The 18,844-nt window shown below is 52.8% G+C and overlaps 1 protein-coding gene across 3 annotated transcripts in view; it reads right to left on the bottom strand.

The window, feature by feature from the left end:
- The window catches only part of BAHD1 (bromo adjacent homology domain containing 1), a 41,323-nt gene that overhangs the window by 10,724 nt on the left and 11,755 nt on the right, over window positions 1-18,844 (bottom strand). Inside the window, exons 1-2 of one of the 3 annotated variants that reach the window (XM_034061484.1) lie at window positions 14,438-14,457; window positions 2,661-4,289 (exon numbers count right to left, since the gene is read on the bottom strand). In XM_034061484.1, the coding sequence (XP_033917375.1) occupies window positions 2,661-4,272 (1,612 nt within the window). In that variant the 5' untranslated portion in view covers window positions 4,273-4,289; window positions 14,438-14,457. Of the gene's footprint in view, window positions 1-2,660; window positions 4,290-13,154; window positions 13,219-14,437; window positions 14,458-18,844 lie in introns of those variants that run through there. The other 2 variants (XM_034061483.1, XM_034061482.1) reach the window with 2 other exon arrangements.

Here is an 18,844-nt window from a genome sequence, read left to right as displayed (position 1 = left end):
TACTCTGATGTTACAAGCCCTTTACGCTGCTCACAGGAGGAGAATCACACCAGGGGTGACACGTGGGCAGTGAATACATGCCCTGGGAGCCACAACTGCCCTTGCTAGCACCAGAAGTCACCAAGGCCATGGGGGAGGCTGCACACTGAAGGATGCAGTGATTGCATCCTCATGGCTCTATGGAGGCCCCAGCACATCCAACTGCAGGAGCCAAGCAGGCTGCTGTGACCTGGGGCAGTACCTGGGGGGCTGTGGGGCTGCTGTGACCTGGGGCAGTACCTGGGGGGCTGTGGGGCTGCTGTGACCTGGGGCAGTACCTGGGGGCTGTGGGGCTGCTGTGACCTGGGGCAGTACCTGGGGGCTGTGGGGCTGCTGTGACCTGGGGCAGTACCTGGGGGGCTGTGGGGCTGCTGTGACCTGGGGCAGTACCTGGGGGCTGTGGGGCTGCTGTGACCTGGGGGGCTGTGGGGCTGCTGTGACCTGGAGCAGTACCTGGGGGCTGTGGGGCTGCAGTGACCTAGGGCAGTACCTGGGGGCTGTGGGGCTGCTGTGACCTGGGGCAGTACCTGGGGGCTGTGGGGCTGCTGTGACCTGGGGCAGTACCTGGGGGCTGTGGGGCTGCTGTGACCTGGGGGCTGTGGGGCTGCTGTGACCTGGGGCAGTACCTGGGGGGCTGTGGGGCTGCTGTGACCTGGGGCAGTACCTGGGGGCTGTGGGGCTGCTGTGACCTGGGGCAGTACCTGGGGGGCTGTGGGGCTGCTGTGACCTGGGGCAGTACCTGGGGGCTGTGGGGCTGCTGTGACCTGGGGCAGTACCTGGGGGCTGTGGGGCTGCTGTGGCCTGGGGCAGTACCTGGGGGCTGTCAGGCTGCTGCTGAGCTTGCCTTGAGAACATTCCAGCATGGGAACAGCAGTGTCTTTAGGGAAAGAGGGATTCTCCTTCGAACACTCCTGGGTTTCAGCAGCCTCCTCCCGGTGACAAAGCCTGGCTCAAACCCAGCACTGAGCCCAGGCTTCAGCCTGGAGCCCTGGTCCAAGGGGTAAGTGATGCCCTGTTCGACTCCAGCACGTGGTTAAGGGACAGGCTGATGTCCCCATGCCCAGCGGGTGAACAGCAGCCTCCTCTGCAGACCACGCTGCCTGCAGCACTCAATGGCTGCTGCACAGAGTGTTGGTGTCTCATAACCACCACCCCACAACCAAGAGGTGGTTTTGAGGCAGGCAGGGACCAGAATGGAGGCACATGAACAACTCCACACCTCCCTTGCCCTCACCTTTTGGTTTCAATGCCTCATTTTCAGACATTGAGAGCAAAGATGAGCCCCTCTGAGCTCACCAGCTAACAGTGTACCTGGCACTTCCACCACCACAGTGAGACACAAGCAAGCATCTGTCCATAGACTCAAACAGAACTGCTGCCCAGCCCTGATGTGTAAAACAAAACGCTGCCTCCCCCATAGAGCTCACACAGTAAGAGCCTGAGGCCAGGCCCCCTCTGCTTCCTCACACCACTCCATAAGGATGCTTCAATCCCAAGAGCAGGCTTTTGGGAGCGGAGGAGTAACTGAGCCTGATGGAGCAGCACAGGAGCCTCACAGAGCATGTAGGAACCAAACCCCCCTCGTTTCCCCCAGATCAAAGTGAAGCTCCAGGATGACAGGTCATGAGTCACCTCCTCCCTGCCCAACCCCTAACACTGATTCTGGGCTTTCCACACCAAGACCTTTCAGTGGGAAACCCCCTGAGGGCTGAGAACGATGGGAGAGGAGGTGAAGCACAGGAGGTGAAGCACAGGAGGTGAAGCACAGGAGGTGAAGCACTGATCCCTTCCATCCCGCACCCTGCATCCTGCATCCCGAACCCTGCATCCTGCATCCCGAACCCTGCATCCTGCATCCCGAACCCTGCATCCTGCATCCCGAACCCTGCACCCTGCATCTCGCACCCTGCATCCTGCATCCCGAACCCTGCATCCTGCATCCCGAACCCTGCATCCTGCATCCTGCATCCCGAACTCTGCATCCCGCACCCTGCATCCCGAACCCTGCATCCTGCACCCTGCATCCCGCACCCTGCATCCCGCACCCTGCATCCCGCACCCTGCATCCCGCACCCTGCATCCCGCACCCTGCATCCCGCACCCTGCATCCCGCACCCTGCATCCCGAACCCTGCATCCCGAACCCTGCATCCCGAACCCTGCATCCCGCACCCTGCATCCCGCACCCTGCATCCCGCACCCTGCATCCCGAACCCTGCATCCCGAACCCTGAATCCTGCATCCCGAACCCTGAATCCTGCATCCCGAACCCTGCATCCCGCACCCTGCATCCCGCACCCTGCATCCCGCACCCTGCATCCCGAACCCTGCATCCCACACCTGCATCCCACACCTGCATCCCACACCTGCATCCTGCATCCCGAACCCTGCATCCCGCACCCTGCATCCCGCACCCTGCACCCTGCATCCCGAACCCTGCATCCCGAACCCTGCATCCCGAACCCTGCATCCCGAACCCTGCATCCCGCACCCTGCATCCCGCACCCTGCATCCCGAACCCTGCATCCCGAACCCTGCATCCCGAACCCTGCATCCTGCATCCCGCACCCCGAACCCTGCATCCTGCATCCCGCACCCTGCATCCCGCACCCCGCACCTTACCTGCTGCGAAAGGCATTTTGAAGGGGTAGCTGCTCCGTCCCGTGTGCACGCTGCTGATCCTGCCTTCGGGCACGTGCATGACCCCACAGAGGCTGTAGGTGCTCAGCGCCGTCCCTTCTCCGCAGCAGTATGGGGAGCTGCACCAGTGCAGGGGCTGGAAGTGAGCACCCGACGGCAGCGAACTGGGGGATACCAAGAGCCCCTCGCAGGTCGCAGGCTGGGAAAGCTCCTCCTTGGGGTAAATGGAGCAGTGTGAGTAGCCACTGTAGCCACTTTGGCCACAATAAACGTAAAAGCCATTCAAGGGAGTCAGATCCGAGGATTCATAGAGACATCCACAATCCGTGTGGTTTCCGGGCACTGGCAAAGGGGGGAACTGCTGCACGGGAAAGGAAGGCTGATGGAATTCCTGTTTGGGGGTCGGGGATTTCTCTCCGGGTCTTCCATACTCCGGCTTCATGGAAGCTTGTCCCCCCATAAGCAAAGGCAGTCTGTGGTAGAAACCCTCAGTGCTAGCATAGGAGCTGGACAGGGACTCGTATGGGACAGGTTCTGTTGCCCCATAGAGCCTTGAGGAGTCGCGCTGCTCCCCTTTTCCCAGAGCATGTCCTGGCCAGCCTTGCTGACCTTCCAGTTTTAAGCTTGCCAATTCCTTCTTGGCTTTGACACAATTCTTCCTGCTGGCTTTAGCCCATTTGAGCGTGGCTTTGGAACAGTGGTTCTCAGACTTGCCCTCTCCATCCGATTTACTCCTGGGCTTTAGGGGTTGGTCTTTCTCATGGGTGAGCTTCAGGAAGGCCACGGCATTGAGGCTGGCCAGTCTCTTTGGGGTGGGATGATGGGAGACGGCACCGTCCTCCCTCTTTGTCCCATCCTCAAAGACCTCATCCAGCGCATGCTCACAGCTATTGCATTTGTGGCCGGGCTCGTGCCGGTGTTTGCCTTTACCTGCTTTCACAGCCGGTTTCTCCAGCACAGACCAGTTGTCCCCAGTTTTACATTGCAGGCTCTTACTGGTACAGTCTCCGGTGGCTTTAACAGAGTCCCTGCGGAACCGCCTGCCGGACAACAGGCCATCCTCACGCTCAAAGAGCAGGTTGTTCACAGCCTCTGCATTGAGCGAGGCCAGCCGGCGCTTGCGGGGCTCTGATGGAGCCGGCTCCAGCTCCTGCTCCATCCCTGTGTAAGCCATAGTGCACTTGTCCCCGGATGGATCACTCTTCCCCGCGCCCCCAGGCTGAGCTTGTTCCGAGAGCAGAGCCGGTCCCAGACCCATCCAACTGGGTAGATCCTTGGCTTTACAGCTCTGGGGCTGTTGGGACAGGGATCCGGCCACGTCCTCCAGCCGGGTGAGGAGCACCTTGCATGTCTTCTTATTGACTGCAGGCAACAGGCGCCGGCGCAGGGGGTACGTCTTCCGCACCGCATGCAGGCTCTTACCCCTGTTTGTGCCCACAAACCCACTGGGACCATTGGGAACCTCAGAGGTGTCCCCATCCCGTTGCTCTCCGCTGGTCCTGTCCATCCTCCTGCTGCCTGTTGGTGATGAACGGGCAGCAGAACCAGTTGGGTGTTTCAGAAGGAAAAGCTGTTTCTTCCGGGCATGCGTCATAGGATCAATGCCCAAACCTGCAAGGGGCAGAAGGAAACATCCATTAACATCACTGCGAGGGACCCAGCTCCTCACAGAGCACCAACTGCCCATTAGGACTGATCTGGGGAGCTTGGTCCTGCACACAGAAGAGGCTTTTTGGGTGATGGCCAGTTAAGCCTGTTAAGAGACAGGATACAATTAGATGGGGTTTAATATTAAGCCATGAGAACACAACAGCAATTTGGTGTTACACAAACACCCCAGCAGCTGGAGAGAGCAGGGGATGGCCAGAAAGCTGCTTCAGCAGCCCCAGCCCACATCCCTCTCCTAACACCTTACAAACCCTCAACAAAGCTGCTAACACTCAGCACTGGTCCAGAAGTAAATCCCAGGTATTTGCCTGCATGCTGATACAGGCCCTTGGTTCCTTGTCATCTTGGAAACAATCCGAAGGGAAACAAGACGTCCACCTACTCACAACAAAAGCAAACGTGGTCTGTTAAGCTGAGTTCAGAAACTAAACACAAGCAAATCCCTCTCTGCAGGTTAGAACCTGGCTTCCTGCTGCTCCTGTCCTCCCCAGTTGCATTGTACAGAAGCTGTGGATGGCAAACCACTAAATCACCACGTTCAGCAGGAAGGCCCTACAGAGATATCCATGGGAGGAAAAGGAATTCCTCAGCTGAATGTCATTCCTGACTTCTCATAGGGATGCTGCTCAACCCCAACAAATGATGGAGCTATAGATAGGGATCTGCACCTGGAGCAGGACTTGCCTCACTGAGGGCAGGGCTGAGCACACCAGCACCTCCTCAAGCTGCCGTGCATGGGATGGCTTCAGCACATCCATGTTTTCCTGAGCATGGAGAACATCACAGACATGGTCCTGCTGTGATTTACTGCAGGAGGGAACCTGTCCCACAAGGCACAAGGCATTGCAGCCTCCACAGCAGCTCAGCTCACCCCAAACCCCCTCATTGCAAAGGGCAGAACACGTTATCCAGAGCGGTGGTGGATGCATCACCCCTGGAGACATTCAAGGCCAGGCTGGATGTGCTCCTGGGCAACCTGATCTAGCTCAAGGTGTCCCTGCTCACTGCAGGGGGATGGACTTGATGAGGGTTGAAGGTCCCTTCGAGCCCAAACTGCTCGGTGATCCCATGAAAGGTGAGGAGGAGGCATTGGGAAGAGCCGAAAAGGACAACTCCTTGCATTTAATGGTATATAGGAAAGCTCAGATCCCCTTTATGGGTACCAAGGAGTTGATCCTTGTATTACCATCTATGTAGGAGTGGTTTGATCTGCCCTGCAAGCAGGTATTTGGCTGGGCCAGCCCTCAATCGACACCACTGACACTTGGAGGCTTTTAATTAAAGCTCCTACTGCTGTTGCAGTGATTAGAACCAAGCTACTGGATTACAACAACTGCTCATTTGATATGGCTTAATCAAGCTGATAATTACATTATCTATTTGAAATAAGCCCAATGTGTTTTAATTGACTTGCTTATATCTGCATTAACTAAAGGAAACTCAGGAATTGAAAACCACTGTGGTTTGCCCATTGCTTTTCCAGACGTCAGGCTCTTCCCAGTGTGTTTCAGGACAACTGACTCCTTACACCCTACCAGAGCCAGGGTACATCCCATGGCTGTGCCCAAACGGGAGTGTTCTATGGGGAGCAAACACTTCTGTATATGTATATTCTTTGGGTAAGAGCAAGAGGCTGTGGGAATGAGGGGGATGCTCAGTGAGTCAGGCAGACTGCTACCTCCAGAGCTGGGGTTCTGCCTGCACAAGTGACCACAGAGCATCTCTGGGGTTTGCAAGAGGACTGTAATTCCAGCCACACATGGGGCAGAGCAGGGTTTGGCAGTGGCAGAACACACACCCATCATAACCATGCCCTGGGAGGGATAACTGCCCATCCTCTGTGGGACAGTGGTTTCCTTGCAGCTCTCATCCTGTTTTCTGTTGGCCTCTGGCAGAGGTGCTCATTGGAGAGGTGAAACCCCCAATACACACCCATGGCTTGCATTAGAAACCAGCATAGGATCAGAGAGAAGGTTGGGATGGAAGGGACCTTAAAGCTCCTCCAACCCCAACCCCTTCCACTGGAGCAGCTGCTCCAAGCCCCTGTGTCCAACCTGGCCTTGAGCACTGCCAGGGATGGGGCAGCCACAGCTTCTCTGGGCACCCTGTGCCAGCGCCTCAGCACCCTCATAGGGAAGCACCAACCTCACAGCATCAGCCACCTCTCTCCTCCAGCCTCCACAAGCAGCAGTCTGACCTTCTGGGTGCTCTCCCCACATCCTTCCCTTGCTGGACATTCATAACCCGTTAGTGCTCGGATGAGTGAGAGCATCCATCCTCCAAGTGCAAGACATCCATCTCCTTGTCCCCTAAGCCTGGACACCAGACCCACCTTTCAGTGTGGAACAAACAGCTCTTGCCTTGCTGTAACACACTTCCAGCTGATCCTCTAACCCAGCACTGACAGCCTGAAACCAAGAATGTCAAGAGAAACACTCGAGTTGGACACGCAGAGATGACAACAGAGATACTGAGTCAAAAACACATGAGAGTGGAAGAGCAGCAAGACTCAGCTCAAGCCGTTTGAAGTGTCTCAGTCACATAAGCCCTTTGCCACGACAGCTTCTCAGGCACAAGCAGTAATCAAACAATCACAGGCAGCTTTGTTCCATTATGTTTTAATAAAGGGAGATTATATCTCCATAAATCCTGGCATCTGGTCCCCAAGTTCTGTCTCCCACAGGTCAGATGCTCGAATACTGAAGCGCAGACCTATGGATGAAGAGGTAAGCATCTAGAAATCCATGGGCAGACAGAATAAGCCAAGTGCACACATGTGGGCATTTACAGCCATGTAAACCCTGTAAATGCCAGCAAGGAAACCAGCAGCATCATCCAGCAACACTTCTACATAGAATCATAGAATAGTCAGGGTTGGCAAGGACCTCAAGATCATCCAGTTCCAACCCCTGCCATGGGCAGGGACACCTCACACTAAACCATATCACCCAAGGCTTCATCCAACCTGGCCTTGAACACTGCCAGGGATGGAGCATTCACAACCTCCCTGGGCAACCCATTCCAGTGCCTCAGCACCCTCACAGCAAAGAATTTCTTCCTTAGATCCAATCTAAACCTCTGCTGTTTAAGTTTGAACCCATTACCCCTTGTCCTATCACTACAGTCCCTAATGAACAGTCCCTCCCCAGCATCCCTATAGCTCCCTTCAGACATTGGAAGCTGCTCTGAGGTCTCCACACAGGTTCTCTTCTCCAGGCTGAACAGCCCCAACTTTCTCAGCCTGTCTCCATACAGGAAGCCTCTGAAATCAGCTTCACAGCAGAAACAGGGAACAAGCCACAGAAATGCAACCAAAGTAACTCCAGCAAATGCAGAAGGTGACATTTACTGTCTCCAAAGTCTCCACAATGAATTCCTTGGCTAACCAAGAACAAAATGAGCCAAGTTTCTCCAGCCTACTCAGTCTGGAGACCAGGAGAAGGTTGTTCCTCCAGATCCCACTATAAACCCCAAGTCAGGTGAATTCTCTTTCTCTTCAAAGCCATGACTAAGTCCCATTTGCTCTGCACTGGCTCAATATTATTGGTATGTTGTCAGTATAAATAACCCAGTTTTGAGTGGATCAAAGTGTGGTTAAAAAGGGGCATTTTCTACACAGGGAACTTCCCTATATCCCCATGATAAAATAACTGCCATGACCCACTGTTCAGTATTACCCTCCCAGGTCCTTCTTCTGACATAATCTAATGGAGGTGGGAACAACCAGGCTCAGCATCCATAATGAACCTTGCTATTCCAGAGCCATGTATAATGTCAATTTATTATAGAGTCATAGAATGGGTTGGGTTGGAAGTGACCTTAAACTGTGAACAAGAGGGAGAGAAAGGAGATACCAACAGTTGCTCCATGTCCTGTTGATGCAGTGTTTCAATGCTTTAGATCTGGTCCTTGACACCTCCTTTGGAGAAGCTCTCACCTCTCCACAAGTCACTCTCAGCCTGGAGTATCCCAGAACCAACCAGGCTGGAAAACCCCTTCAATCCCATCCAGTGCAACCATTCCCAGCCCTGCCAAGGCCACCCCTAACCCATGGCACTGAGGGGGGTGAACCCTTGCAGGGCCAGTGCCTGCAGCCCTGCCCTGGGCAGCCTGTTCCAATGCTGAGCACCCTGTGGGGCAGGAATTGTTTCCAATCTCCAATATAAAATCTGATAGGGACAAATATTCCATGTATTTTTCCATTCTCCATGATTTGCCACCCCAGGCCTTGCACCACAGAGGGCCTGCTGCAGGTCTGCTGTAGTGATGCTGTTGCCAGTTTAGGGGAGGTACTGTGACAGGCATGAAAAACACCACCTAACATCCATTCTCGTGGCGAGCAGACATCCAGCAACAGGCACCAGACAGTCTGACTGTTTCACCCTATTGAACAAAAGTCATCTTTAGCATACTGGACCACCAAGAAGCATCCCCATGCCCAGAGAACTGTCTGTTCTGTATGGAATGCCTTGTAAGGGGATTGTCATGTTTTAAACTCACCCAGTAACTCAGAACCACACAGCCGCTCACTCGTGTTACCTGCTCCATCCTCCTGCTCCTGGAGGGATGGGGAGGAGAATCAAAAGCATGTAACCCCCATGGGTTGAGATAAGAGCAGTCCAGTAACTAAGGTATAACACAAACCACTGCTGCTACCACCAGTAATAATAATGATAAGGGAAATAACAAGGGAAGAGAATACAACCGCTCACCACCCACCGACTGATACCCAACCTGACTGAGCAGTGATCTGATCCTTCCAGGTAACTGCCCCCAGTTTATACAGTGGCCATGATGTGCTGTGCTATGGAATACCTCTTTGGTTAGTTTGGGTCAGGTGTCCTGTCTCTGCTTCCTCCTGGCTTCCTGTTCCCTCTGGCAGAGCATGAGGCTCACAAAGTCCTTGGTCAGAGTAAACATGACTGAGCAGCAACTAAAACCATTGGTGTTATCAGCGCTGTTCCCAGGCCGAAAGTCAAAACCACAGCAGTGCACCAGCTACTAAGGAGAAAAGTGACTGCTACTGCTGAGCCCAGGCCAGGGATGTTCCTGCTCATCCCCTCCTTGACAAACAGCACAGAGCAGTGACTACTACTGCTTTACCCACAGTCTAGCAACCCCTTTACTTCCCCCAGCACAACATAGAAGTGAAGCTTTTGACTGCTGCTCAAACTGAACCCTCTGACAGTCAAGAGTATCAGGCCTCCAGAGTCAAGCAAGGTTACTCACAGTCAGCATTGCACTCCTTTCAGCTGGGAAGGGAGAGCATCAAGCTCTCCATCCTCCTGCCACCTTTAGATGCCTTCACAAAGCAAAGTCCCACAAACCAACTGTGCCCACAAACCTCCAAGAAACCACAAAGAACTGGAAGAGCCTGAAGCCAGAGCTCCCCATTTGCTGCTTGCAGCTGGGGAACTGGATTAATGGTGATGAGACTTAGCTATAGCTCCATCGGAAGTGAACCGAGTTCAGAGCAGCTCAGCCTAAGCAGCTGCACCCGGAGCCTAGCAAGCACTTTAAAGCTAGCTGGAAGTGCTGCATCCTTCCTCAAACGGGACTACTTGTGTAAAATCCTCTTGACAACTGAACCCAAACTGGATCAGAACAAATGAAAATCAACCCCAACACTGGGACGATTCTCTGCTAGCATAAAGCCAGTACCCAAAGAGCAGAACCAGGAGAGAGCTGATGTTCATTAGGAGGAAAGCAGGCAAGTGTGTTAACAGCTGCATTGGCTGTAATCACACAGCTGCAGCATCTGTCTCTCCCTCTCTGTCACTTGATTGCAAGTGAAATGAGTCTGGGACTCCCCGTTCAAGCACCTTTTCCTTTCCAAAGCTTCACTATGGAGACACACTCGTTCCAAGGAGACGATGCCAAAAAGCACAGGAACTTAAAGCTTTTAAAGCTCCTAATCCATTTGGCACTTCAGGAATACACAGAGTTAGGAGAGCACGAATCCTCCCCATGCACAGCATCACTTGGTCGCCTCTGAGCCCCTGTTACTGCATCCGTTTCAACTGGCACAAGCTTATGCTATGACAACATAGTAAGTGGAAGTGTCTGGAGGCTTGGATCCCTTTCCCTGCTGCTTTCACAGGGGCTGTGGGGAACGTGGTGCACTAAGGAAGCCCCCCAGGAGCGCTCGGAAATCCGGATAAATCATGGAAGCATCAGGTATCCCAGGCTGGATTCCCCACCGGCGGAAGCATCACTTCAGTCTCAGACACTTAGAGAAGCTGTAATTGCTGCAGGCTGCAATTCATCTTCCCAGCATCCAGCCCTGATTGTCCTCCGGAGGCCCATGGAAAGCTCCATCATCCGCATGCTCCAGAGAGAACTATGTGCACACAGCTCATCAGGCTGCATGAAAAGCTTGTTTCTCTCTCCTCAACACAGCCTGAACCCTTGGCCAGCACCTCCTGACACCCATGGCTCGCAAAGAGGGATGTGGGGCAGCTCTCACCAGTCGGGATGCCTGGAAGCTGATGGGACAACGCTGGGCTCCACTCCCTGCTCCAACACCAGCAATTCCAGCTGCGTTGCGCAAGGCAGTGCTCCAGCCACATAGCTGGGAGTGTTGCAGAACATGTGTGGCCGTGATAAATTACAGTGCTCAAACCACTGCAATTATAAGCCAGAAGCTGTGTACCAGTCTGAAAGCAATGGTAAGTGAGCAGGAAGCACGCCGGGGTGCAGTCCTTGCTTGCAGGGCTGACCGCTTGCTTAAGCCTGACTTAGCCCTGGTAACACCCCAGCAGGGATGTTCCCTGTCCCAGTGCCATTATCTGGCTTTGGATCTTGCCTGGTGATAGTGCTCTCCAGTGCTGTGCAGGGAAGCCAGAACTCGGTTTCTCCGCTGGTCTCACACTGCACAGCTCCAACAAGCAGCAAGGTCACATGGAAGGGGGGAAAAGGGGGAAAATCAAGGGAAAAAGGGGAAAAATCAAGGGAAAAAGGGGGAAAATCAAGGGGAAAAAGGGGGAAAATCAAGGGAAAAAGGGGGAAAATCAAGGGAAAAAGCAATCCCTGCTGCCCCACAGAAGCACGTGAGAGCCCAACAAACAGGAGCCTTTCCAGGACCCGGAGCAGGCACAGAGCCCCAGGCAGGAGATGCTTCCTGAACCCCCGGCTCTGACCTCCCTCTCTCCAGGCAGCACTAACAACCAGCCCAGCCATACAATGTGCCAGCCCCATGGGAAGTGGCCCTTTCAGAGCCTCGAATGCACAAAGTGGAATTCCAAAGGCTGTGACCAAAGCCATGCAGAGAGCCTGGAGAGGCCTGGGAAGTGTTTCAAACCCTGCATCTCCCGGCAGAGCAGAGGCTCACACCTCTGCCCACAGCCTTGGGAGGTTTAGGCTCAGCCTAACACCTTTAGGAGAAGACTGGATCAAGAACTGTTCCGTTAAGGACTTGGCAGTGCTGGATTCATGGTTGGACTCGATGATCTGAAAGGTCCTTTCCAACCTAAATGATGCTGTGGTTCTCTGGTTAACTTTGCTTGCTGAGTCAGCTTTTGCCCTAGGAGTAAAGTACTGCATGGGGCTCCTCTCCAGGTGAGAGGAGCCAGCCTTTCAACACCAGAACCACGTACAAGCCTGGGGGAGAGGAGGAAGATGTCTCATCCAAATCAATGCAAGATGTATTGTCTGGGGACTAATGCATGTTCCTGTTTGGAAAGGCACCAGCTTTCCTTCCCCATTCCTGATGCTAAGAAACAGCGTTAGCATTGAAAGGCTGCCACTTAGGTTGAATGCTCAGTACAAATAGATGCTGAGGTCACCTCTTACTTCCCACAAGTCAAACGTCAGTCACTAAAACCAGAGGAAGCTTTGCAGCCACAGGCTCTTCACTCACCTGCATTAAAGGCCAAGTATCTGGGTGCAAACCCTCCCCAAGCACCCGTTTGCACAGCCACAGCTGTGGACAAAACACTTCCTATGGCCATAGGAACTAAGGATTCCCACCCCCCAGAGCTGCCATGAGCCTTCTGCTCGTGACCCCAGCACAAAGCACTGCTTGTCTGGGGAAGGTTCAGATGCTGGTTCCCAGCCTGCAAACAGCACTGGGATACTGGTCCAGGGAGGCAGAGCCAAGGGGCAGTGGCACAGCCATGGGTTTGTGATCGACTGCTGGCAAAGAGGTGCAATTGGGTTTATCCACAAGTGAGGGCATCCTTGCCTCCCGAAACCCCAAACCCATCACAAACACAGGCAAAACTGGAGGTAATCATAGAATATTAGACCAGTTTGGGTTGGAAGGGACCTTAAAGCTCCTCCAACTCCAACCCCTTCCACTGGAGCAGCTGCTCCAAGCCCCTGTGTCCAACCTGGCCTTGAGCACTGCCAGGGATGGGGCAGCCACAGCTTCTCTGGGCACCCTGTGCCAGCGCCTCAGCACCCTCCCAGGGAACAGCTTCTGCCTCAGAGCTCAGCTCAGTCTCCCCTTGGGCAGGTTCAAGCCATTCCCCTTGGCCTATCTATTAAGAACAGATGTCTTAAGAGTGACAGAGCACAGCAATTCCCATGCAGTGTTTCAATCCCACATTCATCACTGGTGCTTCCTATGAGAGCCTCTCGGCTGCAGCACAGGAACCTGAGACCAGCAGCCACCAGCTTTGGATGCTCCTCACTGTGCACCAAGTGGTCCAGGGGCTCCAGGGATGGGTAACATGCAACCATATCATTAAAGACACAAGCCAAGAAGCTGCACACAGAGATCCATCCCCTCCTCAAGCAGAAATCACTGCTTTGCCAGCACAAACACCCATTATACCCACAGAGCAAAGCCCACCAGCAGCTCCTCACCTCTCAGAACAATGGGGGGGAAGGAAAACCACAGATAACCAGACCCAGCTGCGCTGCTGCACTCAGAGCCCACGTACAGCAAAGGAAAGCCCTGGCATTTGCAGGAGGAGATGAGTAGGTGGAGGTGGGGGAAAATCAGGTTCAACCTGCCTTGAGGCTGACAACTTTGAGTGAGAGCACTTAGGCATGAGCCACTTTGGCCTTTGCTGAAGCAGGCATTAAGGCTTCCTATTAATGAAGACAGGGATGAGGCAAGAGGACTGGAAAGGATGGGAGGTGCCAGGCCTAGACCATCCACACCTCCCCACAAATCCCCCACAGAACAGCAACTTCCACTACACACCAAATAGGAGATATATTAAGAATGAGGCATTCACAAAGAGTTGCCTATTAGAGCTTTAAATAGGCTGAGCACAAAGCTGCCTCCGTGACAGCTCCACCACCACCGCCCTACGAGCTGTCTAAGCAGTCTGAAACCCCACGTCAATGGTATTCCAGGGCAGCTTTGACAGTTGTGTTTTTAGACGGAGCTCAAGCTTTGCCAATCAACTTAATCAAGCTTTAACAACACAAACCCAACCGCCAAGCCCTGCTCATCTCATTTGCCATATATGCAAAATGCAGACTCAATTCTCTGACAGCAGAAGGCTGAGTCTGGTAAAGCATCAATCACACGTCACTCTGCTCGCAGCTCTGGCACCGTTCCTGCTCCTGCAGACTAAATGGAAGAACAAATTAATTCCAAGACTTTATTTTGAGGAACAAGGTGTAAGGTTTTTTTGGTAGTGACTATTAAAGCTCTTCCATCTATTATAACCACAACTGCTTCAGGAACTTCCTCCAAGCTGCTCTGCTTCAATAAGTCAAGATGCGCTGGGATTTCATGTATTACACGTGCGTCTGTGATCCACGCTGCCTATGGGAATCTCCAGGGCAGGAGTAGCACTGTCAGCTCCTCTCCATCTCGAAGCTGTCGTTGCCATCCTAGCTCTGGACCCGGAATTCCCTGTTCCTCTCTCTGGTTCATCCCTCTCTGCAAAGGTCTCCATTCCCTCTCCATTCTTGTGACCAGAAGCTGTCAGGACAGCGCCTTTGAGGTCCGAACAAGATGTTACTGCTCAGAAGTTGTGTTAGGGGGTTAAAAGAGACAATGCAGGGAATTCAGGGAAGGGGAAGACATTCCTTGGATACAACAGTTAACAAACCAACCTCAAATCTGACCCCAAATGCAACTTAAACAACTTCCCCCCTCCCTTGAATAACCTTCATCCTATTTTCCTCACCTCAGAGCATCCCTCAGAACTAATAGTGCAGTGCTCACCTCAATGTCCAAACCCTTGGCACTGCAGCTCCAGGCACTGACTCCATCAGTTATCTAAGAGAGGAGTGCAGAATAAAAGTCAAGGAATGGTTTGGGTTGGAAGGGACCTTAAAGCTCCTCCAGCTCCAACCCCTTCCACTGGAGCAGCTGCTCCAAGCCCTGTGTCCAACCTGGCCTTGAGCACTGCCAGGGATGGATGAGATGAACACTTGAAGAGAGACTGGACCTTAACATCCAACAGACACTCATCTGTGTAACCTAAACTGGAATCTACAGAAGCCTTGAACCCACAGGCACAAAGGGCTATGCTCAGTAACAAGTTCATGCCATACCTTTGAGGATTCCTGTGTTCTGACTCACCCCCAGCTGAAGCACATTGACCAGAACCACCTCTTCAGACTAAAACTGTAAGCTGGATCTATTTCCAGTTCCACAATAAGCACTTGAGGACAGTAGGAAATACCTATTGCTCCTCTGTTTGAAAGCAGGATCGCATTCCTTCCACCTCAGCTTGGCCTATACAAAGCAAGTTGTCCATATAGCACAACACCTTTGTGGGATTTCAACTGTCCTCCATTGGAGGTTTTGATTCCTCTTTATATTCAAAGCACAACAGATGTTTCAAGAGAAAATAGACTTTCTACTTCTTCATTCTCACTTTCCCACCATCACTTGAAACATCACATCCTCCAGCTGAGGACACTGGTGACAGAAGATGCTGCTGAGCAGCTTTCCATTTCACAGCTTTAATCCCAACCCAGAAACCAAGCCAAAGAAAGGCTTTACAAAGCTCTTGTGTTCCCACAGGAATCCCCATAAGCAAACATGCTCCTTCCCTGCATGGCTTAAAAACCACAGCATAGCACTGAGTGGTGTGAGGAGCTAAACTCAGCTGCATTTGAACTCATGGAGACCTCAGAGCAGCTTCCAGTGTCTGAAGGGGCTATAGGGATGCTGAGGAGGGACTCTTCATTAGGGACTGTAGTGATAGGACAAGGGGTAATGGGTTCAAACTTAAACAGCAGAGGTTTAGACTGGATCTAAGGAAGAAATTCTTTGCTGTGAGGGTGCTGAGGCACTGGAATGGGTTGCCCAGGGAGGTTGTGAATGCTCCATCCCTGGCAGTGTTCAAGGCCAGGTTGGATGAAGCCTTGGGTGCCATGGTTTAGTATGAGGTGTCCCTGCCCATGGCAGGGGTTGGAACTGGATGATCTTGAGGTCCTTTCCAACCCAAACTGTTCTATGATTCTATGTGGCTGAAGTTTAATTCATCAAATTGGGCAGAACTTCTGCAGGTTCAGAAAGCTCTTCAAGCAGGGAAGAGTAAAGTCACCATACCTGAAAATCAATGGGTTTCACAGTCACAGACAGCACCTCATCACCCTCCAGGGAACAGCTTCTGCCTCAGAGCTCAGCTCAGTCTCCCCTCTCTTGGGCAGGTTCAAGCCATTCCCCTTGGCCTGTCCCTACATCCCTTGTCCCAAGCCCCTCTCCAGGTTCCTGCAGCCCCTTTAGGCACTGGAGCTGCTCTCAGGTCTCCCCTTCACACAGCAGAGGGGCAGGATCCCCTCCCTGAGCTGCTGCTCACGCTCTGGGGGTGCAGCCCAGCACATGGGGGGTTCTGGGCTCAAGCTCACACTGAAGCCAGGTCATGGGGAGCTTCCCCAAGTCCTTCTCCTCAGGCCTGCACCATTATGGTCCCAGTACCTAAAACTCATCAGTTTTCCTCAAGAAACCTGAATATAACCACACAAAAGACTTTCAGACACACACAATTACTATTTTCCCTTCACAAAATCCAGCATCAAACAACACCACACATACAGCCCTACATCCACTCAGCTTCCAGCAGCACAGTTACCACAGAACCATACAACAGTCAGGGTTACGACCAAGATAAAGCTGCCAAGCCTGACTAAGCTCACTGTAAAGCCTTTCCTCCTCCTGTTTCATGCAAGGACACAGCCCTTACAAATGACTGTAAGTAAGTGGAAGGGTTCCTCACCATTTCACAACCCACCTGGTTTCATTAGGTCAGCCAAAGAAAACCCATGAGCATAAGGGGATGGTGCTGCAACACCTCAGTTCTCAGAGGACAGCAGGATTCCTCCTTCTGCAGGTGCTGTTAACACACTCACCTGTACAGCTCCATTCACACAAGGGGGTTTCTGCTGTTGCTTTGGGTTTTGAAGAGCAGTTTATGAATTGATTCTCCACTATGGGAATTAGCATGCAGGAAAACCCCTCTGGTAAGGCAGCAGTAGAGAGGTGGGAGGCAGTTACAGACTTGGGAATCACAGAATCCCAGACCAGTTTGGGTTGGAAGGGACCTTAAAGCTCCTCCAACCCCAACCCCTTCCACTGGAGCAGCTGCTCCAAGCCCCTGTGTCCAACCTGGCCTTGAGCACTGCCAGGGATGGGGCAGCCACAGCTTCTCTGGGCACCCTGTGCCAGCACCTCAGCACCCTCATAGGGAACAGCTTCTGCCTTAGCTCCAACCTGAACTTCCCCTGGTTCAGTCTGAACCCATCACCCCATGTCCTATCATTCCAGTCCCTGATGAAGAGTCCCTCTGCAGCATCCTTGTAGCCCCCCTGAGGTCTCCACGCAGCTTCTCTTCTCCAGCCCCAATATTCTCAGCCTGTCTCCCTACAGGAGCTGCTCCAGCCCCTGAGCATCCTCGTGGCCTCCTCTGCACTTGCTCCAACAGCTCCATGTCCTCCTTAAGCTGAGGACACCAGAACTGCTCCCAGTGCTGCAAGTGGGGTCTCACGAGTCAATGGGGAGCACGTGTGAAGCCACACTCAGCAGGTGAATGGATGAGACTTCAGTCTGACACCTGAAGTTACTGATGTCTCTGTCAGAGCAGCCTCCACCAGCCATGAAGTGCTTACAGTTAATTGCTTGGCAATTACACTTCTCATTACTAAGCATTACTAAGCAGCCAGCACTTCAAGGCTTGAAGTGCCCAGCACTGACTCTTCCCACAGTTACTGGAGGTCCAGTGCTCCCCAGCACTGCACATGGGCCATTCACCATGTCCAACACCAGGGCTGCTGTCACATCACTTCTGGCCAGGGCAGAGGACCCCCTGCACAGACTTCCTTTGGATCATTATAGCCCTGGAAAGAAGAGGGACTTAATACCTGCATTGCCAGAGGTCCCAAGCAGAGCTAGAAGAGCCCAGCAGCCAGCAGGATGTGCTCAGCAGCAAGCAGGACACTTGGATGTTGTTATATATCATAGAATCAAGGAATAGGTTCTGTTGGAAAGGACCTCAAGATTATCCAGTTCCAACCCCTGCCATGGGCAGGGACACCTCACACTAAACCATGGCACCCAAGGCTTCATCCAACCTGGCCTTGAACACTGCCAGGGATGGAGCATTCACAACCTCCCTGGGCAACCCATTCCAGTGCCTCAGCACCCTCACAGCAAAGAATTTCTTCCTTAGATCCAATCTAAACCTCTGCTGTTTCAGTTTGAACCCGTTACCCCTTGTCCTGTCACTACAGTCCCTAATGAACAGTCCCTCCCCAGCATCCCTATAGCCCCCTTCAGACACTGGAAGCTGCTCTGAGGTCTCCATGCAGCCTTTTCTTCTCCAGGCTGAACAGCCCCAACATCTCAGCCTGTCTCCATACAAGCACTGTTATATGGTATTAAAACACCAGAAACCACAAGCCCAACACAAGCAATGCAGCCAATCTCAAAAGCGAGAAGCCCAATCACTGGAACACTGCTTCCATGAGAGCCCATTTAAGTCCCATTAGAAGCTGCCCCAGCTCCTTCATCCTCTCCCCATCACTAGGGGCACATTTAACCACACACATCTGCTCGTGCCCCACGTTTGGTCAGTCATGGCAACATGTATCACCTTTAAGTGGACTGGACAGCACTGGCAGACCCGCACTGGGAGCACTGGTTTATATCCACTCATTAACTTGCATTTATCTGCCTACACAGGCGTGATGCTCTGTGGCCAGTCAGAAAGGGAGCTATTAAACACACTTGGCTCTCAATTGGCGTTCTCAATGAGGTGAACCATTCCAACTGCATCACCCCAAAGCACTGCTTACATTCTGTGGCATCTTGCACAGCTATGGGAGGAAAATGGACTTAAAACTCAAGAACCATTGAGAACAAGGAATAATGTGCTGGGGTTTGCTCTCCATTAGTCCTGGTTGTTTCCCATGAGCCAGTAAGGGATATACAGAATCCCAGACTGGGCTGGGTTGGAAGAGACCTTACCTATCATCTTGTTCCACCCCCTGGCAATGGCAGGGGCATCTTCCATGTACATGGCTTACAGCCACCCTAAGGTAGACTCCAATGTGGCCTTTCCTCAAATCCAATGATCCCGTGACAA

This window comes from Melopsittacus undulatus, chromosome 4, assembly GCF_012275295.1.
Source record: "Melopsittacus undulatus isolate bMelUnd1 chromosome 4, bMelUnd1.mat.Z, whole genome shotgun sequence".
NCBI classification, from domain to species: domain Eukaryota; kingdom Metazoa; phylum Chordata; class Aves; order Psittaciformes; family Psittaculidae; genus Melopsittacus; species Melopsittacus undulatus.
Note: the sequence above shows the minus strand (reverse complement) of the source record. Positions and strands in the feature narration are given on the sequence as shown.